The 25,233-nt window shown below is 52.7% G+C and overlaps 1 protein-coding gene across 2 annotated transcripts in view; it reads right to left on the reverse strand.

Moving 5' to 3' along the window:
• Positions 1 to 24,307, reverse strand: part of LETM1 (leucine zipper and EF-hand containing transmembrane protein 1) — a 44,091-nt gene extending 19,784 nt beyond the window's left edge. The window contains exons 1-6 of one of the 2 annotated variants that reach the window (XM_025386471.1): positions 23,907 to 24,307; positions 16,889 to 16,949; positions 9,688 to 10,138; positions 4,170 to 4,313; positions 2,533 to 2,670; positions 463 to 666 (exon numbers count right to left, since the gene is read on the reverse strand). In XM_025386471.1, the coding sequence (XP_025242256.1) occupies positions 463 to 666; positions 2,533 to 2,670; positions 4,170 to 4,313; positions 9,688 to 10,138; positions 16,889 to 16,949; positions 23,907 to 23,988 (1,080 nt within the window). In that variant the 5' untranslated portion in view covers positions 23,989 to 24,307. The remainder of the gene's footprint in view (positions 1 to 462; positions 667 to 2,532; positions 2,671 to 4,169; positions 4,314 to 9,687; positions 10,139 to 16,888; positions 16,950 to 23,906) is intronic. The other variant, XM_025386472.1, reaches the window with a different exon arrangement.
• Positions 24,308 to 25,233: the final 926 nt, after the last annotated feature.

The following is a 25,233-nucleotide window of genomic DNA, read 5'->3' on the forward strand; positions in this document are numbered from 1 at the left end:
AAAAAAAAAAAAAAAAAAAAAAAAAAAAGGAGTAATCAGACCCAGAAGGAGGGCAGCGCCCTGAAAGCACAAAAGGGCGTGAAACACAGTCAAGCGCGTGCGATGGACCAGACAGGGCAAAGGGGCAAACGGACCCTCGATGAGGCCCCTCCTCATGGGAGGAGAGAGGCACGGAGGCGCCGTCATCAATAAGCAGGACGAACACAAAGACAGACACACCTAAGCAAGTTATTGTAAAACGGATGAAATCCAAACACAGAGAGATCATCCGAGAAGCTGCCAGAGAAAAGACATCCATCTTCAAAGGATCTGCAATCTGCAAGTGGCAAGACTCCTAGTGAGCTTATTTTCCATTGTTCAGCATCTTCCCGAGTCTCTACAATGAGGACATGCTGCTTTTGTCATCAGGGAAAAAAAAAAAGGTAAACGCTATAGCTGTGGCGCAGAGTGTGGCCGGCTTACCTTGTCGTCTGCTTTTATGGAGCGCAGCCGCATGGTGAGCTGGAAGCGCAGGAAGTTGTTGGTGCCAATGGACTGTAGCTCCAGCAGCTTGCACAGGGCCACCAGCTGCGGCCGCGTCAGGTTGTCCAGGGTAAGCTCGTCCTCAAATAATTTGGAAAAACGCATGATTTCCTCATTGCTGGGCCTCTCCCCCGTCTCCCGGATCTGCGGAAGTGGTCACAAGGGTCATCCCTGGGGTATGTGCCCACCCAGCTCCCCCCCACGACCAATCACATTCCCAAAAGGTGCTGCCTCTCATCCTCAGGGACTCAAACCACTGACTTCTTTTTTTTTTTTTTTTGAGACAGGGTCTCGCTCTGTCGCCCAGGCTGGAATGTAGTGGTGTAATCTCGGTTCACTGTAACCTCCGCCTCCTGGGTTCAAGCGATTCTCCTGCCTTAGCCTCCCGAGGGGATCACAGGTTGCGCCACCACGCCCAGCTAATTTTTGTATTTTAGTAGAGACAGGATTTCATCATGTTGGCCAGGCTGGTCTCAAATGATCTGCCCGGCTCAGCCTCAAACCACTGACTTCTGACTCAAGTGCTGGGCTAGCCTGGGGAGAGGTGGTATCTGGCCTCTGGACCAGCCCTGCCTGAGCCAGTAAAGCTGAGGCTGCTGTCTGCTGGGGGAGAGGCCTGGGCCTACCAGCTGCTGCATGCAGGTCCTGTGATCCTCTCTCTGCCACAAAAGTGGCTGGGACCCTGCTGCTCTGGGGCAGGAAGAGGTGCACCCGTATGTACCCACAGATGACTGCCTGAGCCTTGGAGGAGGGGTGTGCCATCTAGCTCTTTAGGGAGAGCTAGACTCCCTTAGCACAGATCACTCAGAGCCCTTTGGGTGACCCTCTGTGGTTCCTCCCACCTGAGGGACAAGCCACCAGCTCAGTCTCTGCCAAGAGCTGGGTTAGGAGGGTCTCTAGCAGAGAGGACAGACAAGGGAGGATGAGCCTGACTTGGTGCTCAGCTCAAATCGTAACATGCAGGATGCCAGCTCCAAGACACGGTTTCAGGTGTGCTCCTGGGGGCCGCCCTACGCAGCACACCAAAATGCGGGTGACCGCAAGCAAGTCCTTCTTGGCAGCTCGGCAGCCCAGGAAAGGTTGGGACGAGCCCCTCCTCCCGCTCTGCAAGGTGCAACATCCTGGGCGAGGCTCCCAAAGCATGGCTCCCCCTAGAACATCTTGCTGGAACCACCACCCACTCCTTGGGGGCTCAGCAGCCCCATGGCCGTGCCGCCTCCTTCCAAGAGGCTTCTCTGTGGTTAGGCCTTGGCCTGGCAGTCTTTTCTGTCAAGGGTCAGACAGCAAGTATTTCTGGCTTTGCAGCCATGGAAACCACTCGCCTCTGTGCTGCAGTGGGAAAACCCCACAGACAAGGCACACGCATGGCTGGAGTTTCTAGCCCCAGGTTTAAGCTCTTCCTGCACTTCAGACATCCTTCTGACTCCAAAGTGTCCCAAGTCCCTCAAGCCAATGACACTGGCCTCGTCAGCCCCATCTAGTCCTCAGGGATCTCGTCCATGGCACCCACCCTCTCCCCCATCCTCACCTCACTGGCCACATGACCACAGGAAACCTCGAGGGCCGCTCCTCCTCTAGAGCCTCCACTGCTCCCACAGTCCAGGCCTCTGACCAGCCCCTGGGACCTGGGACCTTCTTGACTGAGTCTAGCCAGAGGGCAGTGCCCAGCAGAGAAGCCCGGCCAAGCCACCCACACCTCACAACATCAGGGTCTCGGGCCCCTCATGGGTCAGATTCTACTGTGCCTGGAGGACTGCAGGGTGATGAGACACAGACACCCGTGATTCTGAAGGCTGACGAGGGGCAGCCACCACAGCTCAACTCACTGGATGCTCAGGGAGGCCAGACTCCTGACACTCCACTGGCCCCCAACTGAGCCTCCTGGGTAAAGTCTCAAGCGCCAGCCAGCCACCTGGGGGAGCTCCACTCTGCTGAGCACAGCGAAGGGGAAACAGAAAAGCAAGGAAGGCTCCCTGGTGAGGTCACAGGGACTCAGACGCATCACAGCACCTTCTGGAAAAATACAGAGAAGTCTTTGGTGGCGCTGCCCTTGGCTGCCTTGTTCTTCAAGGCCATCTCTTCGATGGTGTCCTGGAGGAACTTGGCCAGCTCCAGCTTGACCCGAAGCTCCTTCTTCAGTCTCTCCTCCTGCAAGGGCAGAGAGGGCACTGCACTCCAGGCCCCGGCCTCTCCTGCCGGCACCTAGACCCTGGGGCCTCCTGGAGGGTGGGCTCAGGAGTGCACTCCAACTGCTCAGACTGTGGTTTGGGCAAGGAAAACATCTCACATTTGTGCCCAACCCCCACCCCCAGAAACATTTCACAAAACACTGACTCATATAAGTGCAATACATTCTCAAACCCTTTTATTTCATGGTTTAAAAAAATACCCCTGTGGGCCAGGCACGGTGGCTCATGCCTGTAATCCCAGCACTTTGGAAGGCCAAGGTGGGTGGGTCACCTGAGGTCAGGAGTTCGAGACCAGCCTGGCCAACATGGTGAATCCCCGTCTCTACTAAAAACACAAAAATTAGCCAGGCATGCACACCTGTAATCCCAGCTACTTGGGAGGCTGAGGCACAAGAATCTCTTGAACCCAGGAGGTGGAGGCTACAGTGAGTTAAGACTGTACCACTGCACTCCAGCCTGGGTGACAAAGTGAAACTCCATCTCAAAAAACAAAACAAAACAAAAAAACAAACAAACTCGTGTGATCCCCTAAAGCAAAGGTCGGCACACTTTCCATTAACAGGCTAGACAGGAAAGCATTTGGCCTTCGTGGGCTGTGTGGTCTAGAACAACTGCTTAATTCTGCTGGTGCCTCACAGACAAGACACATGATTGGGCATCGCAGGTTCCCACAGGGGACTGAGAACAGGCAGGGTCCAGATCTGGCCTGTGGGCTGCAGCTGGCTGACCCTGCCCCAGAAGGACCTCACAACTCCCCTACAGCATGAGGAACACTGGTCTAGAAAACCTGTATTTTAAAACACATTGAGCTGGAAGCAGTGGTTCACACCCGTAATAACAACACTTTGGGAGGTCATGGCAAGAGGATTACTTGAGCCCAGGAGTTTGAGACCAGCCTGGGCAACATAGCAGATCTTGTCTATAAAAAACAAACAAAATAAATTAGTCAGGCATGGTGGCTTAGCCTGTAGTCCCAGCTACTCGGGAACTAAGACAAGAGGATCACTTGAGTCCAGGAACTTGAGGCTGCAGTGAGCAGTGATCGCGCCATTGCACTCCCGCCTGGGTGACAGGGCAAGACCTGTGTATGGTGGTACACGCCTATAATCCCAGCTACTTGGGAGGCTGAGGCAGGAGAATCTCTTGAACCCGGCAGGCAGAGGTTGCATGCAGTGAGACAAGATCGCACCACTGCACTCCAGCCTGGGTGACAGAGTGAGACTCTGTCTCAAAAACAAACAAATAAATAGATAGATAAATAAATAAATAAATAAATAAATAAAGAGAAACAAATCCAAAACCCAGCATCCACTGAATAATTACCGCATAGCACAAGGACGATATGAAGATACATAAAGTCTCGAAAATGTCTAGCACTTGAAATAGTCACAAACAAGGAAGCTACCACAATGAATTTCAATCTTGTTCCAAAACAAGCAGTTGGGATGCCGCCCTCACCTTGATGGACTGAGTCTCAAATGTGGATGGCAACATGTTGGGGAAGAGCTTCACAGCAACAGGCAGCAGAAACTCCATGAACGGCACCACCACGAACACGAGGAATGGCACCAGGCGGAAGAGGTCAGCGCAGATCCGGAGAAACTGGAAAGGGATGGAATCCATCAGAGGGGAGCAGAGCACATGTGGGAACAGGGGCTAGGGGTGTGAGCATTTCTCCTATAACGGTTTACAGGCACAACCTCAGGCAGCGACTCACACGACCCACTGAGGACTCTAAGTTCTAGAACCACTCAGCAGACCACTACCGAAACCCACTTCTTTCTCAGGGTCCAAAGCAAGTACCAGCAGCCTCCAGAAAAGGAGGGTATAGTGCTGACACCAAGGGCCACTGGGTGCTCCCGGCGACTCGGTCCTCCAAGGACACTGGCCAGCAATCCGGGCTCGGGGCCAGCAAGTGAGGGCTGCAGGCTGAGGACTGGGCATGACTAGAGTGGTGAGGGGTCACCAGGATGGGCTGACCCATACCTTCTCCTGGAGGGTGCTCTAGAAGGAGGGCTTCTCTCGTGTTTCCTCAGACTATACTACAAAGCAGTCATTAGGAAAAAACCCAAGTATTTCATTGACATAAACAAACTAGTGCTTGATGCCATTAAAGAAACACCCAATTTGAAACAATCAGAAATCCCCGTGAAGCCTGAACAACTGCTGGAAAACAGCGTGGGTGATGCTGCCCCTCCTCGGTGCTGCTCGCATGGGTCCTTTGGCCAAGGTGTTCCGTGTAGTTCCTACGTTTCCACTGGCAACAAGTGAGCAATCCCAGGGAGACGCCCTGAGAGCAGCAATGTCCTCTTCCTCCTCCCCAGCCTCTCTCTCCCGACCCTGCATTCATGGAGCCAGCCTCCACTCTCATGGACACAAAACAGAAGCTCCCTAACTCTCCTATCTGTCATCTGTAGGAGGGGAGAACCCTGCCTTCCTGTACATTCATTTTTCTATTTATTATTGCACTGGACCCATGGACTCCTATATTTTTTTCACTGATTACAATTTATGACTGTCTTTATTCCCAAACGGTGCCGTATTTGGGCAGGACATATCCTTAAAGCTGGTACGTGTTTTTTGATATGCCTCATTAATTTTTTTAGCAGTTCTACTGAGGTGTAATTAATATACCATAACACTCACCTATTTTAAATAAATTTGGCCGGGCGCGGTGGCTCAAGCCTGTAATCCCAGCACTTTGGGAGGCCGAGACGGGTGGATCACGAGGTCAGGAGATCGAGACCATCCTGGCTCACATGGTGAAACCCCATCTCTACTAAAAAAATACAAAAAACTAGCCGGGCGAGGTGGCGGCGCCTGTAGTCCCAGCTACTCAGGAGGCTGAGGCAGGAGAATGGCGAGAACCCGGGAGGCGGAGCTTGCAGTGAGCTGAGATCCGGCCACTGCACTCCAGCCCAGGCGACAGAGCGAGACTCCGTCTCAAACAAACAAACAAACAAATAAATAAATTTGATGATTTTTGGTAAATTTATACATTGTGAAATCATCACTAAAATCCACATTTACAACTTTTCTTTTTTTTTTTTGAGACGGAGTCTCGCTCTGCTGCCCAGGCTGGAGTGCGGTGGCCGGATCTCAGCTCACTGCAAGCTCCGCCTCCTGGGTTCTCGCCATTCTCCTGCCTCAGCCTCCTGAGTAGCTGGGACGACAGGCGCCGCCACCTTGCCCGGCTAGTTTTTTGTATTTTTTAGTAGAGATGGGGTTTCACCGTGTCAGCCAGGATGGTCTCGATCTCCTGACCTCGTGATCCGCCCGTCTCGGCCTCCCAAAGTGCTGGGATTACAGGCTTGAGCCACCGCGCCCGGCTCTTTTTTTTTTTTTTTGAGATGGCATCTAGCTCTGTCATCCACGTTGGAGTGCAATGGTGCGATCTCGGATCATTGTATTTTCACCTCCCTGGTTCGAGCGATTCTCCTGCCTCAGCCTCCCAAGTAGCTGGGATTACAGACATGTGCCACCAAGCACAGCTAACTTTTTTTTTTTTTTTTTGAGACAGAGTCTCGCGCTGTGTCACCCAGGCTGGAGTGCAGTGGCGCGATCTCGGCTCACTGCAAGCTCCGCCTCTCAGGTTCACGCCATTCTCCTGCCTCAGCCTCCGAGTAGCTGGGACTACAGGCGCCCGCCACCACGCCCGGCTAGTTTTTTTTTTTTTTGTATTTTTAGTAGAGACGGGGTTTCACCATGTTAGCCAGGATGGTCTCGATCTCCTGACCTCGTGATCCACCCGCCTCGGCCTCCCAAAGTGCTGGGATTACAGGCTTGAGCCACCGCGCCCGGCCAGCTAACTTTTTTATATTTTTGGTAGAGACAGGGTTCACCATGTTGGCCAAACTGGTCTCAAGCTCCTGACCTCAGGTGATCTGCAGCGCTGGCCTCCCAAAGTGCTGGGTTACAGGCGTGAGCCACTGCACCCAAACAAGAAAATAACTTCTTAAATGTTTTAAACACAAAAGCGGAACTACAAATCCCATCCTCTTAGAGCACATTTAAGTGCACAGGATTATCTTTATTTTTTTTATTTTTATTTTTTGGAGACGGAGTCTCGCTCTGTCTCCAGGATGGAGTGCAGTGGTGCGATCTCAGCTCACTGCAACCTCTGCCTCCCGGGTTCAAGTGATTCTCCTGCCTCAGCCTCCTGAGTAGCTGGGATTACAGGTGCCCGCCACCACACCCAGCTAATTTTTGTACTTTTAGTAGAGACAGGGTTTCACCATGTTGGCCAGGATGGTGTCGATCTCTTGATCTCCTGATCGGCCCGCCTCGGCCTCCCAAAATGCTGGGATTACAGGCGTGAGCCAAGGCGCCTGGCCAGGATTATCTTTAAAAAGGAAGGCTGGTGCCGGGTGCAGTGGCTCATGCCTGTGATCCCAGCACTTTGGGAGGCCGAGGCAGCAGGACTGCTTGAGGTCAGGAGTTTGAGACCAGCCTTGGCAACACAGTGAGATCCAGTCTCTACAAAAAATTTAAAAATTAGCCTGGTATGGCAGCAGTATCTGTGGTCCCAGCTACATGGGAGGCTGAGGTGGGAGGATCTCTTATGCTTGGGAGGGCTGAGGCTTTGGTTAGCTTTGAGGGTGCAATTGCACTCCAGCCTGGGTAGGGGAGCGAGACCCTATCTCAAAAATAAAAATAAGTAAATAAATACTAGAGTCACACAAACGTGAGATAAACCCGAAGAGCTAGAAACCATGAGGTGTTCTTGGGAGGAAAGGGTGGAGCGGACAGGAGATGAGGCTGCCCCTGGGAGAGTGGACTTGATTCTCACACAGGGCTGCACTCTCTGCAGCCCATGGTGTCCCATGGCTCTCACAGAAGCAAACAATATCTGTGCTGAAGAAAACTAGCTCACCACCTACATCATCCAAGGTGTACCCCTCTGAAGTGAGATTCCATCTCTTTTAACTTAAAAAAACTAACTAAAAATAAACTAATCGAGCTTTTGGACTTAAAAACATAGCCACTGAAAATAAAACCTCAGTGGTTGCATTAAATAAGATTACTTCAGCTGAAAAGAAAATGAGTAAAATAGAAAGAAGCCATCTAGATTGCAGCCCCGAGACAAAGACAGAAAATGGAGAATCTTTTTAGAACCGTGAAGGACAGCAGGAGCTGGTGCACCAGAGGCCAAACCAGGAGCCCCAAGAGCCTGGCCACTGGTGAGCAAGCAGGTTCTACGACAGATGGCAGATGTGGAACCTTGGGGTCAGGAGCACGGATCCCAACAATAAAAACAAACTCACCCAGAGAGACACACACAGCCCTCCAGACAAACCTGGAAGCAATAAGACAGACAGGGCCTGCACCTGCACCAGAAGTGCAACAGTGCCGACGCAGATCCCTCCCTGGAAATAGCAGCGGGGAAGGGGAATGGCATCGAGAGGGTCAAGGCATCGAGAGTGGGTGGAGGTGTGTGCTGAAAACTGCTGGTGGGAAAGAGTCGAAACATGAGCAGACGGTGTTGCAATTCAATTCAGTGGCTAGGTGCGCCTTTGCATAGGTGTGGTGTTATGACAGGTATTAGTTCCTGGCTCAACTGCCCTTGTTACAGTCTTTTGTGATAATGTTAGGTGTGTCGGGCCTCGGGGGCAGGCCTCTGACCTCCCTACCCTCCTTTCACCTGCCCTCAGGCAGGTCACTAATCTTCCCAACTTCTTGACTATGGGTTTTAAGACCCTCCCTAAAGAGGGTTCCGCCCTATGCCCTGAGGGAAGGAATGCCCAAGAGGACTGGGTTCAAGGAGCTTCCAGAAAGCTGAACACGGTAGAGGTTCACCGGGAGTTGCGACCCGAGAAGCATGGAAGCTCCATGCCCCTTCCCTGTACATACCTTGCCTGATGGTCTCTTCACCTGTATCCTTTGCACCATCCTTTATACTAAACTGATAAGTGTTTCCCTAAGTTCTGTGAGCCACTCCAGCAAATTAATCGAACCCAAAGTGGGGGTGGGGGTGCCATCACACCTCATGTAGCCCATAAATACATGTACCTACTATGTACCCACAAAAATAAAAAATTAAAACAATTTAAAAACAAAGAGGGGGCCAGGCATAGTGGCCCATGCCTATAATCCCAGCACTTTGCGAGGCCAAGGCAGGTGGATCACTTGAGGCCAGGAGTTTGAGGGCAGCCTGGCCAACATGGTGAAACCCCTCTCTACTAAAAATACAAACATTAGCCAGGTGTGATGGTATATGCCTGAAATCCCAGGTACTCAGGTGGCTGAGGCAGGAGAATCACTTGAACCCAGGAGGCAGAGGTTGCAGTGAGCCAAGACTGTGCCACCACACTCAGGCCTGGGCGACAGAGTGAGACTCTGTCTCAAAAAATAAAAATAAAAATGAAGAGGGGTTGGTGGGAACCTAATTTGAAGTCAGTCTGTCAGAAGTTCCGAGAGGCCTGGACTTGAGACTGGTGGGCGGCATCCTGGGGACAGAGTCCTCACCCTGTGGGATCTGATGTTATCTCCAGGTAGATGTTGTCAGAACTGAATCAGAGGACACCCAGCTGGTGTCTGCTGTGTGGTCTTCCATGTGGATGACTGTTGCAGTGGAGGGGAGATGAAATACACGGGTAAACCGAGTTTTTCCTAGGCAATAGGTTTTTTTCTCTACCAAACAGAAAGCAAGCCCTAAAAATAACTTTCAAGCAATCTATAGTGAAAAGAATTTGGGCACGGCCCAGCATAGTGGCTCACACCTGTAATCCCGACACTCTAGGAGGCTGAGGTGGGAGGATTGTTTAAGCCCAGGAGTTTGAGACCAGCCTGGGCGACAAAGTGAGACCCTGGATCTATAAAAAACAATTAGCCAGGTGTGGTAGCACAAGCCCGTGGTCCCAGATACTCGGCAGGGTGAGGCGGGAGGATTGCCTATGCCCCGGAAATTGCGCTACTGCACTCCAGCCTGGGTGATACAGCAAGAAAAAAAAGAAAGGACTGGACATGTCCCCATTACCTGCCTGCGCTCCCGGCGGGTCAGGGTGTGGCCGTTGAGGATGCGCCAGAGCATGCGTGCTGCGATCTTGGTGTCGATCCATAGCAGGCGGAAGCCATGGTAGTAGTGCTTCAGCTCGTCCAGCACCCTCTGCCCCAGGGACTTCTTCACCACCACCTCTGCGGGGGGGCTGTACACTGGGCCACCTTCCTCCAGCTTCTTGTTTTTGTCCTTCAAGGACTTGAGGGACTTCTCTACTACCGAGTCATCGCCAACAGGGCGTGAAGAGTGCCAGCCGCGCACAGGAAGGCACCGAGGTCCCACGACCACAAAACCCACAGAAGTAGAGGTCCATGGCGCTCCCAACACCGTGCGAAGGCACTCGGGTCTCAGAGTCCAACAGCCGAGGTGATCACCTCTGAAGGATGGGTACACAGGGTGGATGGAAGTGCAGCAGCCAAATGGAACATTCCTTGAAAAGGGAAGAGTAGAAAACAGTATTAAGAGCCAGCACTAGCCTTTGACAGCTCAGCACCAAACACCAACAGCAGCAAAACCCACATGCCCCGTGCCATGCCATGTCACAACCACACACAGTCCCACCTACTTCCTGATGTTTGCACTGCCCCTGGGGAGCCCTTCGGAAGGGAGGCCAGGACAGCGTGCAGCCCCCTCAGCCCCACACCTCGTCGGACAGCAGCATGGGCTTGCTGATCCCCACAGAAGGGCGGGCAGGTCAGACACAAACACAATCAGCAAAGGATGGATCCCTGGGTGGGTCTCCCAGGCCCACTCCCAGAGACTTGGGGAGGTAGGGTGCATCGCTTTGGCACTTTGTGGGGGAATGGAGGGCAGAGTAGAGACTTTGTTGACTTTGGAGGTCCTCTCCTCCAACAAGTGACTTTCTGGAAAGACCCGTGGCTCTTGAGCAAGACTTGCAGATCAGTAAGGGCGCTCGCTGACCTCAGATCTCTACACTAGCTGCCTGCAGGCACCGGAGCAAAACAGTAAAATCCAAAGAATAAGGCCCAAAGCCCATCTCCTCCTCCTCTACGCACCTGTCCACTCTGGCACCAGCAGGCTCTGAGATCAGAGCCTCACACCTGCCCCCTTGCCTGGACATCCCTAGCTCACGCCCTTGCTTCACTCAGACCTCCCTGACCACTGCACCGCTCTGGCCTCTCATCCACAGTGCTGCCTCCTAGTGGGTGCCCTGCTGACATCTGGCCATCTTAGAGACCAGGTGCACACTGTGTGCACCACACTTGCTTTCTCCCAACCGGAATGTGGGTCTTCGAGGGCCAGAGAGCAGGCTCGAGGCCTCACAGGCGGCAGCGGGAGGCTGGCACTAACCCAGACCCATCTCGGTCCAAGCTGCATCGGCCCCAGCAGCCGCCTGTGCTGTATCCATCACAGAAAGGCCTTGAGGAGGCCACTGCAGCCCGAGCATCTGCAGCATGGACTGTGCCTGCCCCAGAGCCTATGGTTTGTGTGCAACACAGAGACTATCATTTGACCGCAGCGTGGTGCCACAACACCATTTACAGTCTAAAATTCAAACAGCTGACCTGTGCGAGGCCCTTTCAGGCTCACGATCTCCTGCGTGTCTTGCCTGGCACACTAGAAACTCCCCTGCAATTGGGCACAAATCCCCCCTGGGTGGCCCGAGCTCACCTAAAAGGCCATGTGTGTCGCATAACTTCACAACAGCTCCTCCTGCTTCCATCAGTTCTCTGTGCCTGGCCTGACACCAGCGGCAAAGCCGGAGTTCCGGAGCAGACTGTTGGAGCTCAAATTCCAGCTCCACTACTTACTGCTGTGTGACCTTGACTGAATAATTTAACCTCTCTATGCTTTGGGAGCATTTCTCGTGAATTCGTGTGTTAATAGATACTAAGTACCAGGACAGTAACTGAGACATGGGAACACCCACCAACGATGTGGCTCCTGTGATTACCACCGCCTCACAGCCTCGGAGAAGCCACCGATCAGAGCTGGAAGCCAGGCGGGGACTCTCTGGACCCGCTGCTTGTCTCTCAGATGGGGATACTGGGGGCCTGCAGACACAGGCCTGCCTCGGCTTGTAGCCCGGAGAGGGCAGTGCGACTGGTGCAGGGCACTGTCAGCCCAGGGCAGCTTAGAGTGAGCACACACCAGGATCAGAAGCCTAGGCAGCGGGGGCTCCTCTCTGCACCAGTAATGGTCTGGGATCTCCCACAAGAACTCTCCCAGGCTCAGAGTCTTCCCTCAATTACAGAGAAGCAAACCCAACACTGACCTCATGGAAAGGTTCTCAAGAATACGGGAAACAGACACATGGAAGGTGCCTGGTGGACACCAGTGAGGCCTGGGAGGGGCAGAAAGGGGGACAGGCACCCCCCCTTGGTCACCTCCCCAATCCCTGTGAGGGCAGCTCCAGGCTCTCCCCAGGGTGGCCCAGCCCCACCCACCATGTCTCTAGGTTCTCCCCAGCTCTGGAGTCACCTCTGAGCCAGGAAGAGGCCCCTGAATCCACACAGTCCAGAGTCAAGGCATGCCGAGGGCCGAGCCACACAGAATGCAGCAGAGCCCACGCAGCCTCAGACTGCCCCCTGGCCAGGCTGTGTTCCTTCTGTGAGGTGGGCTCACCTCCCAGTGTGGGTGACGACAGTGCCCGTGCATGGGAACACACCTCCTCCCTACATCAAGCTGAATTACACAACTTCCCAACCCTCAGTTAGCAAGGAAGATGGTGGCTTCCACAAGAAGGCATGATGCCAGCAGTCACAGGGTGTTGACAGGCAAAGACGAAGACTCAAAAAAACAGACCAGGCAGAGAAGCACAAGGCGGACTCAGTGAAGGCAGGGAGCCATCCAGAGTTGGACACACCCACAGGGGCCTGGTCCTCACCACAGTAACATCCCCCAGCAAATCCCATCAGCATTCACACTAAGTACAGATTTAGAAACAAAAATAGCCTCACATCAGCTGAGGTCTCCCCACTGAATGAGATTCAGGTTTGCTGGGTCTCACAACTGCTGTCTGACAGTCTGCTTAGCCAAAGTCTGGGCGCTGCTTCTCTGCCTTTGTTTCTATGGGAAAGAACGCTGGAAGCTGATACATAATGTCCATGATGTTCTCTTGGATCAAAAATACTCCGGCAGGGCGCAGTGGTTCACATCTGTAATCCCAGTGCTTTGGGAGGCCAACGTGGGTGGATCACTTGAGGCCAGGAATTCAAGACCAGCCTGGCCAACATAGTGAAACCTCGTCTCTACTAAAACTACAAAAATTAGCAGGGTGTGGTGGCACACACATGTAATCCCAGTTACTTGGAGGGCTGAAGCATGAGAACTGCTTGAAGCTGGGAGGTGGAGGCAGCAGGGAGGCAGAGGCTACAGTGAGCCAAGACCGTGCCACCACACTCCAGCCTAGGTAACAGAGTGAGATTGTCTTAAAAAAAAAAAAAAAAGCTATATCAGCTGAGCACCATGGCTCACACCTGTAATCCCAGCACTACACGAGGCCAAGGAAGGAGGGCTGCTCAATTCCAGGAGTTCGACCCTAGCCTGGGCAACATAGTGAGACCTTGTCTCTACAGAGAAAAAAAAAAAAAAAGGCCAGGCGTGGTGGCTCACGCCTGTAATCCTAGCACTTTGGGAGGCTGTGGCGGGCGGATCACAAGGTCAGGAGTTTGAGACCAGCCTGGCCAATATGGTGAAACCCTGTCTCTACTAAAAATACAAAAATTAGCCGGGTGTGGTAGTGCATGCCTATCATCTCAGCTACTTGGGAGGCCGAGGCAGGAGAATCACTTGAACCTGGGAGGTGGAGGTTGCAGTGAGCCAAGACTGTGCCATTACACCCCAGCCTAGGCGATAGAGTGAGACTCCGTCCCCCGCCGCCCAAAAAAAATGATCCACCTACTCACCCTCAGAGATCTGGGCCATTTCAACTGAGGATTACCTGCATCTGTAAAATAACTGTTTAAAAAAACTAATGTAAATGGTTACGATTTATAGCTACTTGTCTGGTGACTCCAGGTGTTTATACTGTGTGACCAAAATAAAAAGTGAAAGTTTTTGGCTGCTGAAACATTACCACCATCCACAATTCTTTTTTTGTTTTTGAGACACAGTTTTGTTCTGTCACCCAGGCTGGAGTATAGTGGCACAATCTGGGCTCACTGCAAGCTCTACCTTCCAGGTTCACAAAGTTTTCCTGCCTCAGCCACCGAGTAGCTGGGATTACAGGCATGTGCCACTATACCCAGCTAATTTTTGTATTTTTAGTAGAGATGAAGTTTCACCATGTTGGCCAGACTGGTCTCAAACTCCTAACCTCAAGTGATCTGCCTGCCTCAGCCTCCCAAAGTGCTGAGATTACAGGCATGAGCCACTGCACCTGGCCTCATCCATAATTATTATACATATATTTTTGAGACAGACTCTCCCTCAGTTGCCCAGCCTGGAGTGCAGTGGTGTGATCCCGGCTCACTGCAACCTCCACCTCTTGGGTTCAAGTGATTCTCCTGCCTCAGCCTCCCAAGTACCTGGGATTACAGGCGTGCAGCATCACACCCAGTTATTTTTATATTTTTAGTAGAGACGGGGTTTCACCATGTTGGCCAGGCTGGTCTTGAACTTCTGGCCTCAAGCGATCTGCCCACCTCAACTTACCAAAGTGCTGGGATTAGAGACATGAGCTACTGTGCCTGGCCTCATCCATAATTCTTGATAAGTAAACAAGTCCATCAAAACAGCTGTACAGTCCTCATTGTTTAAATTTTCAAGTAGACGTTCAAAACTGGGAACTTTAAAAAAAGTTACGTGACTAAAGCACAGCTTTTATGTTTTGTTGTTGTTGTTGAGGCGAGTCTCGCTCTGTAGCCCAGGCTGGAGTGCAGTGGTGCCATCTCGGCTCACTGCAAGCTCCGCCTCCCGGGTCCCAGTTCAAGCAGTTCTCCTGCCTCAGCCTCCCAAGTAGCTGGGATTACAGGAACATTCCACCATGCCCAGCTGATTTTTAAATTTTTATTAGAGATGGGGTTTCACCATGTTGGCCAGGCTGGTCTTGAACTCTGACCTCGTGATCTGCCCACCTCAGTCTCCGAAAGTGTTGGGATTACAGGTGTGAGCCATCGTGCCCGGCCAGCTTTTGTTTTAGTATGAAATTTAAATGCTAAAAAGTTGCTGGACAAATTCAACATCCATTCCTAATAAAAAGAGTAAGAGACAGAACAAAGATTACTTAAACCCAAAAGCTAACACCATATGTCACAAACACTAGATTCTGTATTTTCTGCTATTGTGATACTGCATGACTGACTACAGCTGCTCTGACACAGATCTGGCTACTGAGCTAAGAACTGAAACCACCCCAGAAGCAGAAGCCCTGGGAAAGAAAAGGCAGATGATTACTGTGTACTAAGATCACAGCCATAAACTAAACCTGGGCTGCTACAAGAGCTGAACAAATAACAGGAAAGGGGTCAGATACAAGAAAATTGTACAACTTAGCAACTTACGGGACAGCAATAATCACTTAGAAAAGACAATGAAAAGAAATAGAAAATAATAAACATCTGGAAATTATCTAAAATGCAATGCATGTGACCTATACAAAGAAAATAGGCCGGGTGCAGTGGCTCATGCCTGTAATCCCAGCACCTTGGGAGGCCAAAGTCAGGAGGATTGCTTAAGTCCAGGAGTTTGAGACCAGCCTGGACAACACAGTGAGATCCTGTCTACAAAAAATACCGAGAAGAAAAAAATTTAGCAAGGCGTGGTGGTACATGCCTGAAGTCCCAGCTACTCAGGAGGCTAAGGTGGGAGAATGGCTTGAGCCTGGGAGATCAAAGCTGCAGTGAGCCATGATTGCACCACTGCACTCTAGCCTGGGCAATGAACAGAATGAGACCCTGTCTCAAAAAAAAAAAAAAAAAAAAAGTAATATTCCTTCCCAACTGCTTTGATGGGTTTAATGACACTTCAGTTACGATCCTAAAAAGACTGCTTTAGAAGTGAAATGGTTCACCTCATCTAGAAGGACAAACACTCAAAGGAAAGTCCAGAGAGACGAGGTTTGGGGGAACTGGTCCCCAGGGAGGAACACCTGCTGGAGAACTCACTAAAGAAAATAACGGGAGCAGCTAGGTGTGGTGGCTCATGCGTGTAATCCCAGCACTTTGGGAGGTTGAGGTAGTTGGATCACCTGAGGTCAGGAGTTCAAGAAGAGCCTGGCCGATGTGGTGAAAATTCTGTATTTTCGTACTAAAAATGCAAAAATTAGCTGGGTGTGGTGGCAGTGCCTCTAATCCCGGCTACTAGAGAGGCTAAGGCAGGAGAATCACTTGAACCCAGGAGGCAGAGGTTGCAGTGAGCTGAGATCACGCCACTGCACTCCAGCCTGGCGACAGAGCGAGACTGTCTCAAAAAAAAAAAAAAAAGAAAATGCAACCGCAAGCAAAAAGACATAAGAAACCCAAATTTTTTTCTCATCCAAAGTTATAATAAAATTACGCTATTTGTGGACCTTAAAGTTGCAGTTTCTGCCGGGCATGGTGGCTCACAGCTATAATCTCAGCACTTTGGGAGGCTAAGGCGGGCGGATCACGGGAGGTCAGGAGTTCAACACCAGCCTGGCCAACGTGGTGAAACCCTGTCTCTAAGAAAAATACAAAAATTAGCCAGGTGCAGTGGAGCATGCCTGTAATCACAGCTACTTGGGAGACTGAGGCAGGAGAATCACTTGAACCTGGGAGGCAGAGGTTGCAGTCAGTAAGCATGTGCCACTGCACTCCAGCCTGGGTGACAGAGCAAGACTGTCTCAAAAAAAAAAAAGTTGCAGTTTCAAAGAACCAACAGACATTAAATGAGACTTGCTGTACACCAAAATACTGACACTGGACACTTTGAAGGTGCAGTGGCCAGTGCCCACTCCAACTGGGAGTCCAAAAATTAAATTCCATTTAATTCCTATTAGGGGACAGGAAGGCTTCTGTCCCCAGCCCTCCAAGTGCAACTGGGCACTGAGGTTAGGAATGCTTCTATACTTCCTAAAGATTAACTGAGGCATGTGACAATCATTTTCAAAATGGAAAGACAAAGGTTTAAAAGAAACAAAGAACAGGAAAGTAGGATACACTGTTTCCCTCAAAAGTCAAGAGTCACTGGTGACTCTCCACCATTTTCAAACCCTGTTTTCAAATAGACAGGTGCAGAGTGATACTGATTTACTCACAGGCAGCTCCTCAACCCCAGGGTGTTGGCACAGCTGAGATGAGCAGGATCCCCCGGACTACCTATAACAGGAACAGGGGAAAATAAATAAGTAGTAAATCAGGGATTTATACTGATACCTTTTTTGTTATTGGTTTTTGGAGTTTCGCTCCTGCGTCCAGGCTAGAGTGCCAATGGCGTGATCTTGGCTTACTGCAATCTCCGCCTCTTGGGTTTAATCGATTCTCCTGCCTCAGCCTCCTGAGTAGCTGGAATTACAGGTGCCCACCACCATGCCCAGCTAATTTCTGTGTGTGTGTGTTTTGTTTTTTGTTTTTTTTAGTAGAGATGGGGTTTTACCACTTTGGCCAAGCTGGTCTCAAACTGCTGACCTCAGGTGATCTGCCTGCCTTGGCCTCCCAAAGTGCTGGGATTGCAGGCATGACCCACCGTGCCCAGCCTTTTGTTCATTTTTATTTATTTATTTGACTTTGCCCAGGCTGGAATGCAGTGGTACAATCACGGCTCACTGCTGCCTTGAACTCCTGGGCTCAAGGGATCCTTTTGCCTCAGCCTCCCAAGCAGCTGGGACTACAGGCATGCACCATCATGCCCGGCTAATTTTTGTAAAGACGGGGTTTCATTTTGTTGCCTATTTGCCTAGGCTGGTCTCCAACTTTTGGCATCAAGCGACCCTCCTGCATTGGTCTCCCAAAGTGTTGGGATTACAGGCATGAGCCACCACGCCCAGCCTGATATCTTCTAAGTCTGAAAGAAGGCAGGGTGCCGTGGCTCACGCCTATAATCCCAGCACTTTGGGAGGCAAAGGCGGGTGGATCACCTGAGGCCAGGAGTTCAAGACCAGCTTGACCTACGGTGAAACCTCGTCCCTACTAAAAATACAAAATTAGCCGGGCATGGTGGCGCATGCTTGTAATCCCAGCTACTTGGGAGGCTGAGTCAGGAGAATCGCTTGAACCCGGGAGGCAAAGGTTGCAGTGGGCTGGATTGTACCACTGCACTCCAGCCTGGGTAACAAGAGTGAAACTCCGTCTCAAAAAGAAAAAAAAAGGTCTGAAAGAGTACAGATCTCTTTTGTAGAAACCTGTGTGTGTAAGTTTCTGGAACCCAGTTCTGAGTGTTGGAAGGTTTCAGAACATTGCTAAGTGAAGGGTCTGCCCCAGTTAGGAAAACAGTATCTCAAAGTAGTCCTAAAGAAAGACGGGGAGCCTCAAGTAGACCCTGGCTCCAGACACCCCAAGAGGGAAGCCAAGCAGGCCAGCCCTAGGGAGGGAGCACTCCTACCAGTTGGCACCATCCCCACTCACTTCAGCTGGCTCTGGGAGAAACATGATCTCTATGCAGACAGCCCTACAGAGCAAGCAATGACCCCAAGGGGCAAGAGCTGTAAGAATTACTACAACCACAGGCCGGGCGCAGTGGCTCATGCCTGTAATCCCAGCGCTTTGGGAGCCCGAGGCGGGTGGATCACCTGAGGTCGGGAGTTCAAGACCAGCCTGGCCCACATGGTGAAACTCCATCTCCACACACACAAAAAAAAAATTAGCCAGGCATGATGGCAGGTGCATGTAATGCCAGCTACTCGGGAGGCTGAGGCAGGATAATCACCCGAACCCGGGAGGCAGAGGTTGCAGTGAGCTGAGATCACGCCATTGCACTCAAAAAAAAAAAAAAAAAAAAAAAAAAGAATTACTAGAACCACAAACACCAAGAGTAAGCCATTTCTTGTATAAACAACAGTGATAAGTGTACAGCACATTTCTAGGATTTCAACATGTTTTTGATGCTTTCCCTAACTTGCTGTAGTTCCTACAAGCATAAAGTCGGAGTTAATTCATACTACCGACATTCAGAGCCCACTGTGGTCAAACTTCATGCTGGGAACAAGACAGGAATAGGAGTAGCAGGGCCAGAGGCACCAGCCCATGGAGGTGTCAGGCCAGGCTGTGCAGAGGCTAGGTGGTGCCAGGAGCCAGCAGGTGGCACCTTGAGATGCCCAGTGGCCTTGAACCTCTAGGCAGTGGGGTTGCAATGAGTCCTCAGCCAGGGAGCAGAAAGTGCAGGTTTAAGATGGGGGAGCTCACTCCAGCCAGCCACGAGAGCCACCATGAGAGGAGGGACAAGATGTGGAGGGCAGGCACTGATCCTGCTCCCAGCGGACCCACTTGTCACTTCACCTCATTTAACAGGAGGCAACCCTCATGCTTCTGTGGGGAAGGAAATTCCTAGCACGTGCCACATTTAGGGCTTGTAACAGTCTGGTCTGTAAATTGGGAGCTGGGTTAAGGGAAAAATGTTAGCTATGTTCTCATACACATCAAGTTACATTTTAAGTTAAAATTTAAAAGTACAGTGCAAGTGAACACACCAAGACCCTTCTCACTCCAGCTGAGACCAGCTTTGGTCCCTCATCTTTCTCCACATGAAGGGGGCCCAGCACATTCTCCACTATCCTCCCCACACCATGGCACCTTCAGCCCCTCCACCTCTGCCCTGGCCAGTTCCTGCACCTCAAGGGCTCAGCCCAGCAAGCAGGAAGGCTGGCAGGTCCCCAGAGCTCCCTGATCTGCCCCCCGCAGTGATCCTACCTTCTCTCTAACACTTGCTGTCCTACTGGCTTCCTTACTAGGCTCTCCCCAAAACCTGTTCTGATGGCTTCTGTCCCCAGCTCTCCAAGGAACCCCCAGTCAAGGCCATCCAGGGCGATGGGGATCACTGCTCCATGTCCCTCATGAGCACAGATGTCATCTGCGGCCAGGCCCTGCTGGGAGCCCTTCTGTTCTTTTTTCCAACATCAACGAATTCTCCAACTGGGAGTCCAACAATTTAATTCCACACTGACACTACCCGGAGTTAGCCCACAGGGTAAGGGCTCAGTCCCACAAGACTGCCCCCACTCCATATGCCCAGGCTACCCACATTTCAGCTGACTACAAATTGGAGGGTTCCCATGACTGCCTTGGTTTTGATAATTCACAAGAATGACTCAGATGCCAGCAACGGGCTCTACTTACTATCACAGTTTATTATAAAGGGTGCCTAGGAACAACCAGATAGAGAGGCCAAGACGCCAAGGCCAGAGAGTTCCTGAGCACAGGATCCTTTGTCCTGTGGAGCAGGGTGAACACCAATGGGAAGCCTCACCAGCCTCCTCACCCGGAAGTTCTCATCAAGGCTTCATGATTGATTACAGTATTGGCCTACTGGCCATGGGGACTGAACTAAATCTCCAAACCCTCTCCCTTCCTGGAAGGGGCAGGAAGTTCCCACCCTCTAATCACATCACCGCCAGCGCCTCAATCTATCTAAGGGCTTGCCTAGAGTCACCTCATTAGCATAAACTCAGGTGCTGTGATAATGAATAATAGAAGACACTCCCAATCTCACGCCTGTAATCCTAGCACTCTGGGAGGCCAAGGTGGGTGGATTGCTGTTGAGCTCAGGAGTTAAGCCTGGGCAACACAGAGAGACCCTGTCTCTACAAAAAAATAAAAAAAATCAGCTGGCAGGAGGATCGCTTAGAGGCTGCAGTGAGCCATGATCAAGCTTCTGCATTCCAGCCTGGGTGACAGAGCAAGACCCTGTCTCAAAATACAAATAAACGAAAAAAGACACTCCCATCATTCAGGAAACTTCCAGGGTTTTCAGCCCTCAGTGCTGGTGCCAGGATCGGGTCAAAGAACAAATATATTTCTTATCATAACACACCTTTCTTCACCTGGCTTCCAGGAGACAATGATCCTCTTGCCACTGCTGGGAGATCGTCCCTACCTGACCTCCACCTCCTCCCCAGGCAATCTCTTCCCTGACTTGAATACACACCCCCTACAGGTCTGATGAGCACCGCACAGTCCACACCTCCAAGAACTCTCAACTCACCCCCTGCCTTGTGCTCCTCCCCAAGTCCTCCCCAGTTTCAACAAATGGCACTGTTGTCCCCAGGCAGCTCAGGCCAGAGGTCACCTCTCCTACACAGCCCTTAGGGTCAACCCCGCTTCTACTCATAAAGCGATTTCCTCCCAAAGAGGACAATATGGAGAGGCAGGAGAAGAGTAACTGGGCAGTGAAAACCTGACAAACACCACTTCAGCCTACCAATCAAGGTCAACATCAACAGTGACAAATCATTTGGATAGCATGGAGCCCAGACATGATGTGATGAGGATGCTTCACCTCTGTGGTCTTCCTCCAGAAAAACCATCTTTCCCAGCTTGATTATGAGGAAACATCAAGAAATACCAGTAGAGCAGCAAGCACCCTACATTCCACCTGAGCACTACTCCTCAAAGATGTCAAGGTCACTGCAGACAAGGAAAGCCTGAGAAGTAATCAAGATGGGTAGTGCAGATGGGTCCTGGGACAGAAAAAAGACCTTAGAGTGAAGAATAGGAGAGTAAAGAAAATCTGAACTTTGGGAGGCTGAGACGGGCGGATCACCAGGTCAGGAGATCGAGACCATCCTGGCTAACACGGTGAAACCCCGTCTCTACCAAAAAACTAGCCGAGGCCGGGCGCGGTGGCTCAAGCCTGTAATCCCAGCACTGTGGGAGGCCGAGGCGGGCGGATCACGAGGTCAGGAGATCGAGACCATCCTGGCTAACACCGTGAAACCCCGTCTCTACTAAAAAATACAAAAAAAAAAAAAACTAGCCGGGCGAGATGGCGGGCGCCTGTAGTCCCAGCTACCCGGGAGGCTGAGGCAGGAGAATGGCGTAAACCTGGGAGGCAGAGCTTGCAGTGAGCTGAGATCCGGCCACTGCACTCCAGCCTGGGCGACAGGGCAAGACTCCGTCTCAAAAAAAAAAAAAAAAAGAAAATCTGAATACATTATGGACTTTAGTGAACACTAACAGATCAAGGTCAGTTCATTAACTGTGACAACGAACCCTACTCATGTAAGATGTTAGTAGCAGGGGCCTGCAGCACTCCACTTGGTGTATCACTCATAGGGGTTCAGGGACCTCCTCCACAGTCCAGCCCTGGGTTGTGCTGGTTCTGAAATCCCTACTGTTCCTACAGCAGACCTGCCAGTGTCCCTGTCACAAAGTGCAGTAGTAACTACGGAAGACATGTGTTGGCCGGGCGCGGTGGCTCAAGCCTGTAATCCCAGCACTTTGGGAGGCCGAGACGGGCGGATCACGAGGTCAGGAGATCGAGACCATACTGGCTAACATGGTGAAACCCCGTCTCTACTAAAAATTACAAAAAACTAGCCGGGCGAGGTGGCGGGCGCCTGTAGTCCCAGCTACTCGGGAGGCTGAGGCAGGAGAATGGTGGGAACCCGGGAGGCAGAGCTTGCAGTGAGCTGAGATCCGGCCACTGCACCCCAGCCTGGGCGACACAGCGAGACTCCGTCCCAAAAAAAAAAAAAAAAAAAAAAAAGACATTTGTTTTCCTGAAATGACAGAATCACACATAAAAAGTTAATTATTATTATTTACCGAAAACCTGCTACATAAGCATGAAGTGGCAAAAGTACTTTTATCACCATCAAGAGGTCCAGAGAGAGCTCTAACATCTAACACAGCAACTGGAAAGACCAAATGCTGAGCTCCACCTTCAGACTGTGCAGTTTCACCACCCAACATCCTCCCACCACTCCAAAAGTTTTAGTGGCTAACCAGCCATTATTGTTAAAAATTACAAGAATTGGGGGCCAGGTGAGGTGGCTCACGCCTGTAATCCCAGCACTTTGGGAGGCTGAGGTGGGTGGATCACCTGAGGTCAGGAGTTCGAGACCAGCCTGGCCAACACGGGGAAAACCGTCTCTGCTAAAAATACAAAAATTAGCCAGTCGTGGTGGTGGGTGCCTGTAATTCCAGCAACTCAAGAGGCTGAGGCAGGAGAATCACTTGAACCCAGGAGGTGGGGGTTGCTGTAAGCCAAGATCACACCACTGCACTTTAGCCTGAGCAACAGATCCAGACACTGTCTCCAAAAACAAAACAAACAAACAAACAAAAAACAAACAAAAAACGAGAATTGGGAGGATACATTCAGGGCAACTTCAATCTATCTCTCTGGGGGTGGGGAACAGAGACAGGAATTGAAGCTGGGTGTCTGGGCATGGTGGCTCCTGTAATCCCAGCACTTCGGGAGGCCAAAGCAGGAGGATCACTTGAGCCTTGGAGTTCAAGACCAGGCTGGGCAACATATCGAGACCGGTCTCTACAAAAAAATTACAAAAAAAAAAAAAATTAGCTGGGTGTTGTGTGGCACAATTAACAACTTGGGAGGCTGAGGCAGAAGGACAGCTTGAGCCCAGGAGTTGGAGGTACAATGAGTATGATCGCACCACTGCACTAATTACTTTGAGTCCCCCTTAGCAAGTTTTATGTTTCTTCCAATTTTACAAATAAGGACATAAACTCAGATAAGTTGGTTAATGAGAGAGAAGGAGGAAGTGGGCACACCCTGGAAGAGCATTCACTCCAGGCAGCACCTTAGGTTAGGGTGGCTAAGGCCACGCACCCTGAGGACCCTCAGGGCTCCGGAGTCCGCGTGTCCCCGGGTGCAGGTCGTGGCCTAATCACACCACAGGGGTCTGTGGGTGCTGGCATCACCTCATGGGTGACGGACCAGGAAGGCTCCCGCGGCCCAGCAGGTCCTGCTCGCCGGTGTCTGCCCGGCCCATCCAGTCTCGTCTCCGGGACCCCAAACGTGACTTAAGGGCACGGCCGACCTCGTGCGTGGACGACACGTTCCACGGAGCTTACTCGCGCAGGACGCGCCAGGGCTGCCCAGCCCTTCAGAACTTTCCCAAGCCTGTCTCGGAGGCAGTGACCCGCGGGGACCCGGCCGCTTAAGGTCACAGCATCAGGCAGAGGCCCAGCGGCTCCGCCCGGCGCTGGCGGTCCAGCCCGCGACGAGATTCGGGGCCCCACCGGCCCACAGGGGCTCCGGAGGCCGGGACCGCCGGGACCCCGCATCACGCGACAACCAGCCCGAACCCGAGGGTCGTCCGCGCTCCCGACCCACCAGCCCGGAGCCGGCCCCGCCCTGGGGCGCCCGCCGCTTACCCCGCGGGGCGGTGACCCGAGACGGCGGAGGGAGGCGGGCAGGCGCCCGGCCGCGGCAGCTCCTCAGTAAGATGGACGCCATGTGCCCGGGCGCGGCGGCCGCTCAGGCCTCCCGAGCTGCCTCCTTCTCCTTCTCCGCGGCTGCCGCGTATCTATGCCGTCCCGGCGGCGCCTCAGGCCCGGCCCGTGCGGACGGCTGACGGCGGCGGCTGGCCTCCGACTGGCGGCGCTCAGCTCAAGGACCCGGCACCGGCGGCGGCCTTGTCCCAGCACAGACGTCCAGAGGCGCAGGGCGGGGCGGCCAGGCCGCAGCTCCCATTGGGCCCCTCAGCGCCCGCCGCCGGCCAGGTGAGGGGCGGACCGCACCACCGCGGACTACCGGTTCCGGCGTGCACCGGGACGGCCTGCAGTCTGGGGCGCGGACTACCGATCCCGGCGTGCACCGGGGCGGCGGACTACCCTGAGGCGCGGACTACCGCTCCCGGCGTGCACCGGCACCGGAGCAGTGGGCTTCCGGGGCTCGCTGTATCCTGGTTCCCGTCGTACCGTGGACGCCACCGTTTGCAGCGTGGCGGCGCAGGAGCTGAGGAAGTCGGCCGCGCTTGCGCGGGTATTGTCTTTTCGTCTCCGGGCGGCGGCAACACCGGGTGTGTCCGGAACTTTTCTGGGACTAAGTCCTGCACCCACGAGTAGAAAACGGCTCCTGAGAGCTTGGGGCTCCAAGGGCAAGTCAGGGGACGCTGGGGATGGAGAGGCGCCCTTGTCGCCCTCGGCCGCGGTCCCTCGCCGGTCTCCCCTGCTCTGTGGCTCTACTTTCGGCGGTTTGCACTCCGGCGCGCGCAGCCCTGAGTGCCTCTTCCCTGCGTACCAGGCGGCCCTCCCCAGATACGGCGCTGCTCGGCGTCGGGGGTCCCCGGCCACCACTAGGGGGACGGGAGCGCAGGGTCCCGCCCCGAAGGACAGGGCCATGCCGGCCCCTGGAGGCGAGGGCACTAGGCTGGGCGGCGGCGCAGCCAGTACACCACCGCCAACCCCGGCACACCGCGTCCTCCCGTCTGAGCGGGAGGGATGGACGTGGGTCCTGCGTGGGCGCGGGGGAACCCCTCGTTTCGCTCTGGCCTAAGCAGCCCCTGGGGTCCCGGGCGCCGCAAGGGCGCCAGGTTTCCTAACCTGGGCCAAACCCCGTCCGCTCCACCTCCCAGTCCAAGAAGGAACAGCCGAAGGCCAGGACACCAAGGACCTGGCTCGGAGTCTCCAGAATTCCCGCCAGAGCTGGGCTGGGCTCGCGGACCGCTCATGCGCTGTCTCCCAAGAGCCTCCCCGCAGC

This window comes from Theropithecus gelada, chromosome 5, assembly GCF_003255815.1.
Source record: "Theropithecus gelada isolate Dixy chromosome 5, Tgel_1.0, whole genome shotgun sequence".
NCBI classification, from domain to species: domain Eukaryota; kingdom Metazoa; phylum Chordata; class Mammalia; order Primates; family Cercopithecidae; genus Theropithecus; species Theropithecus gelada.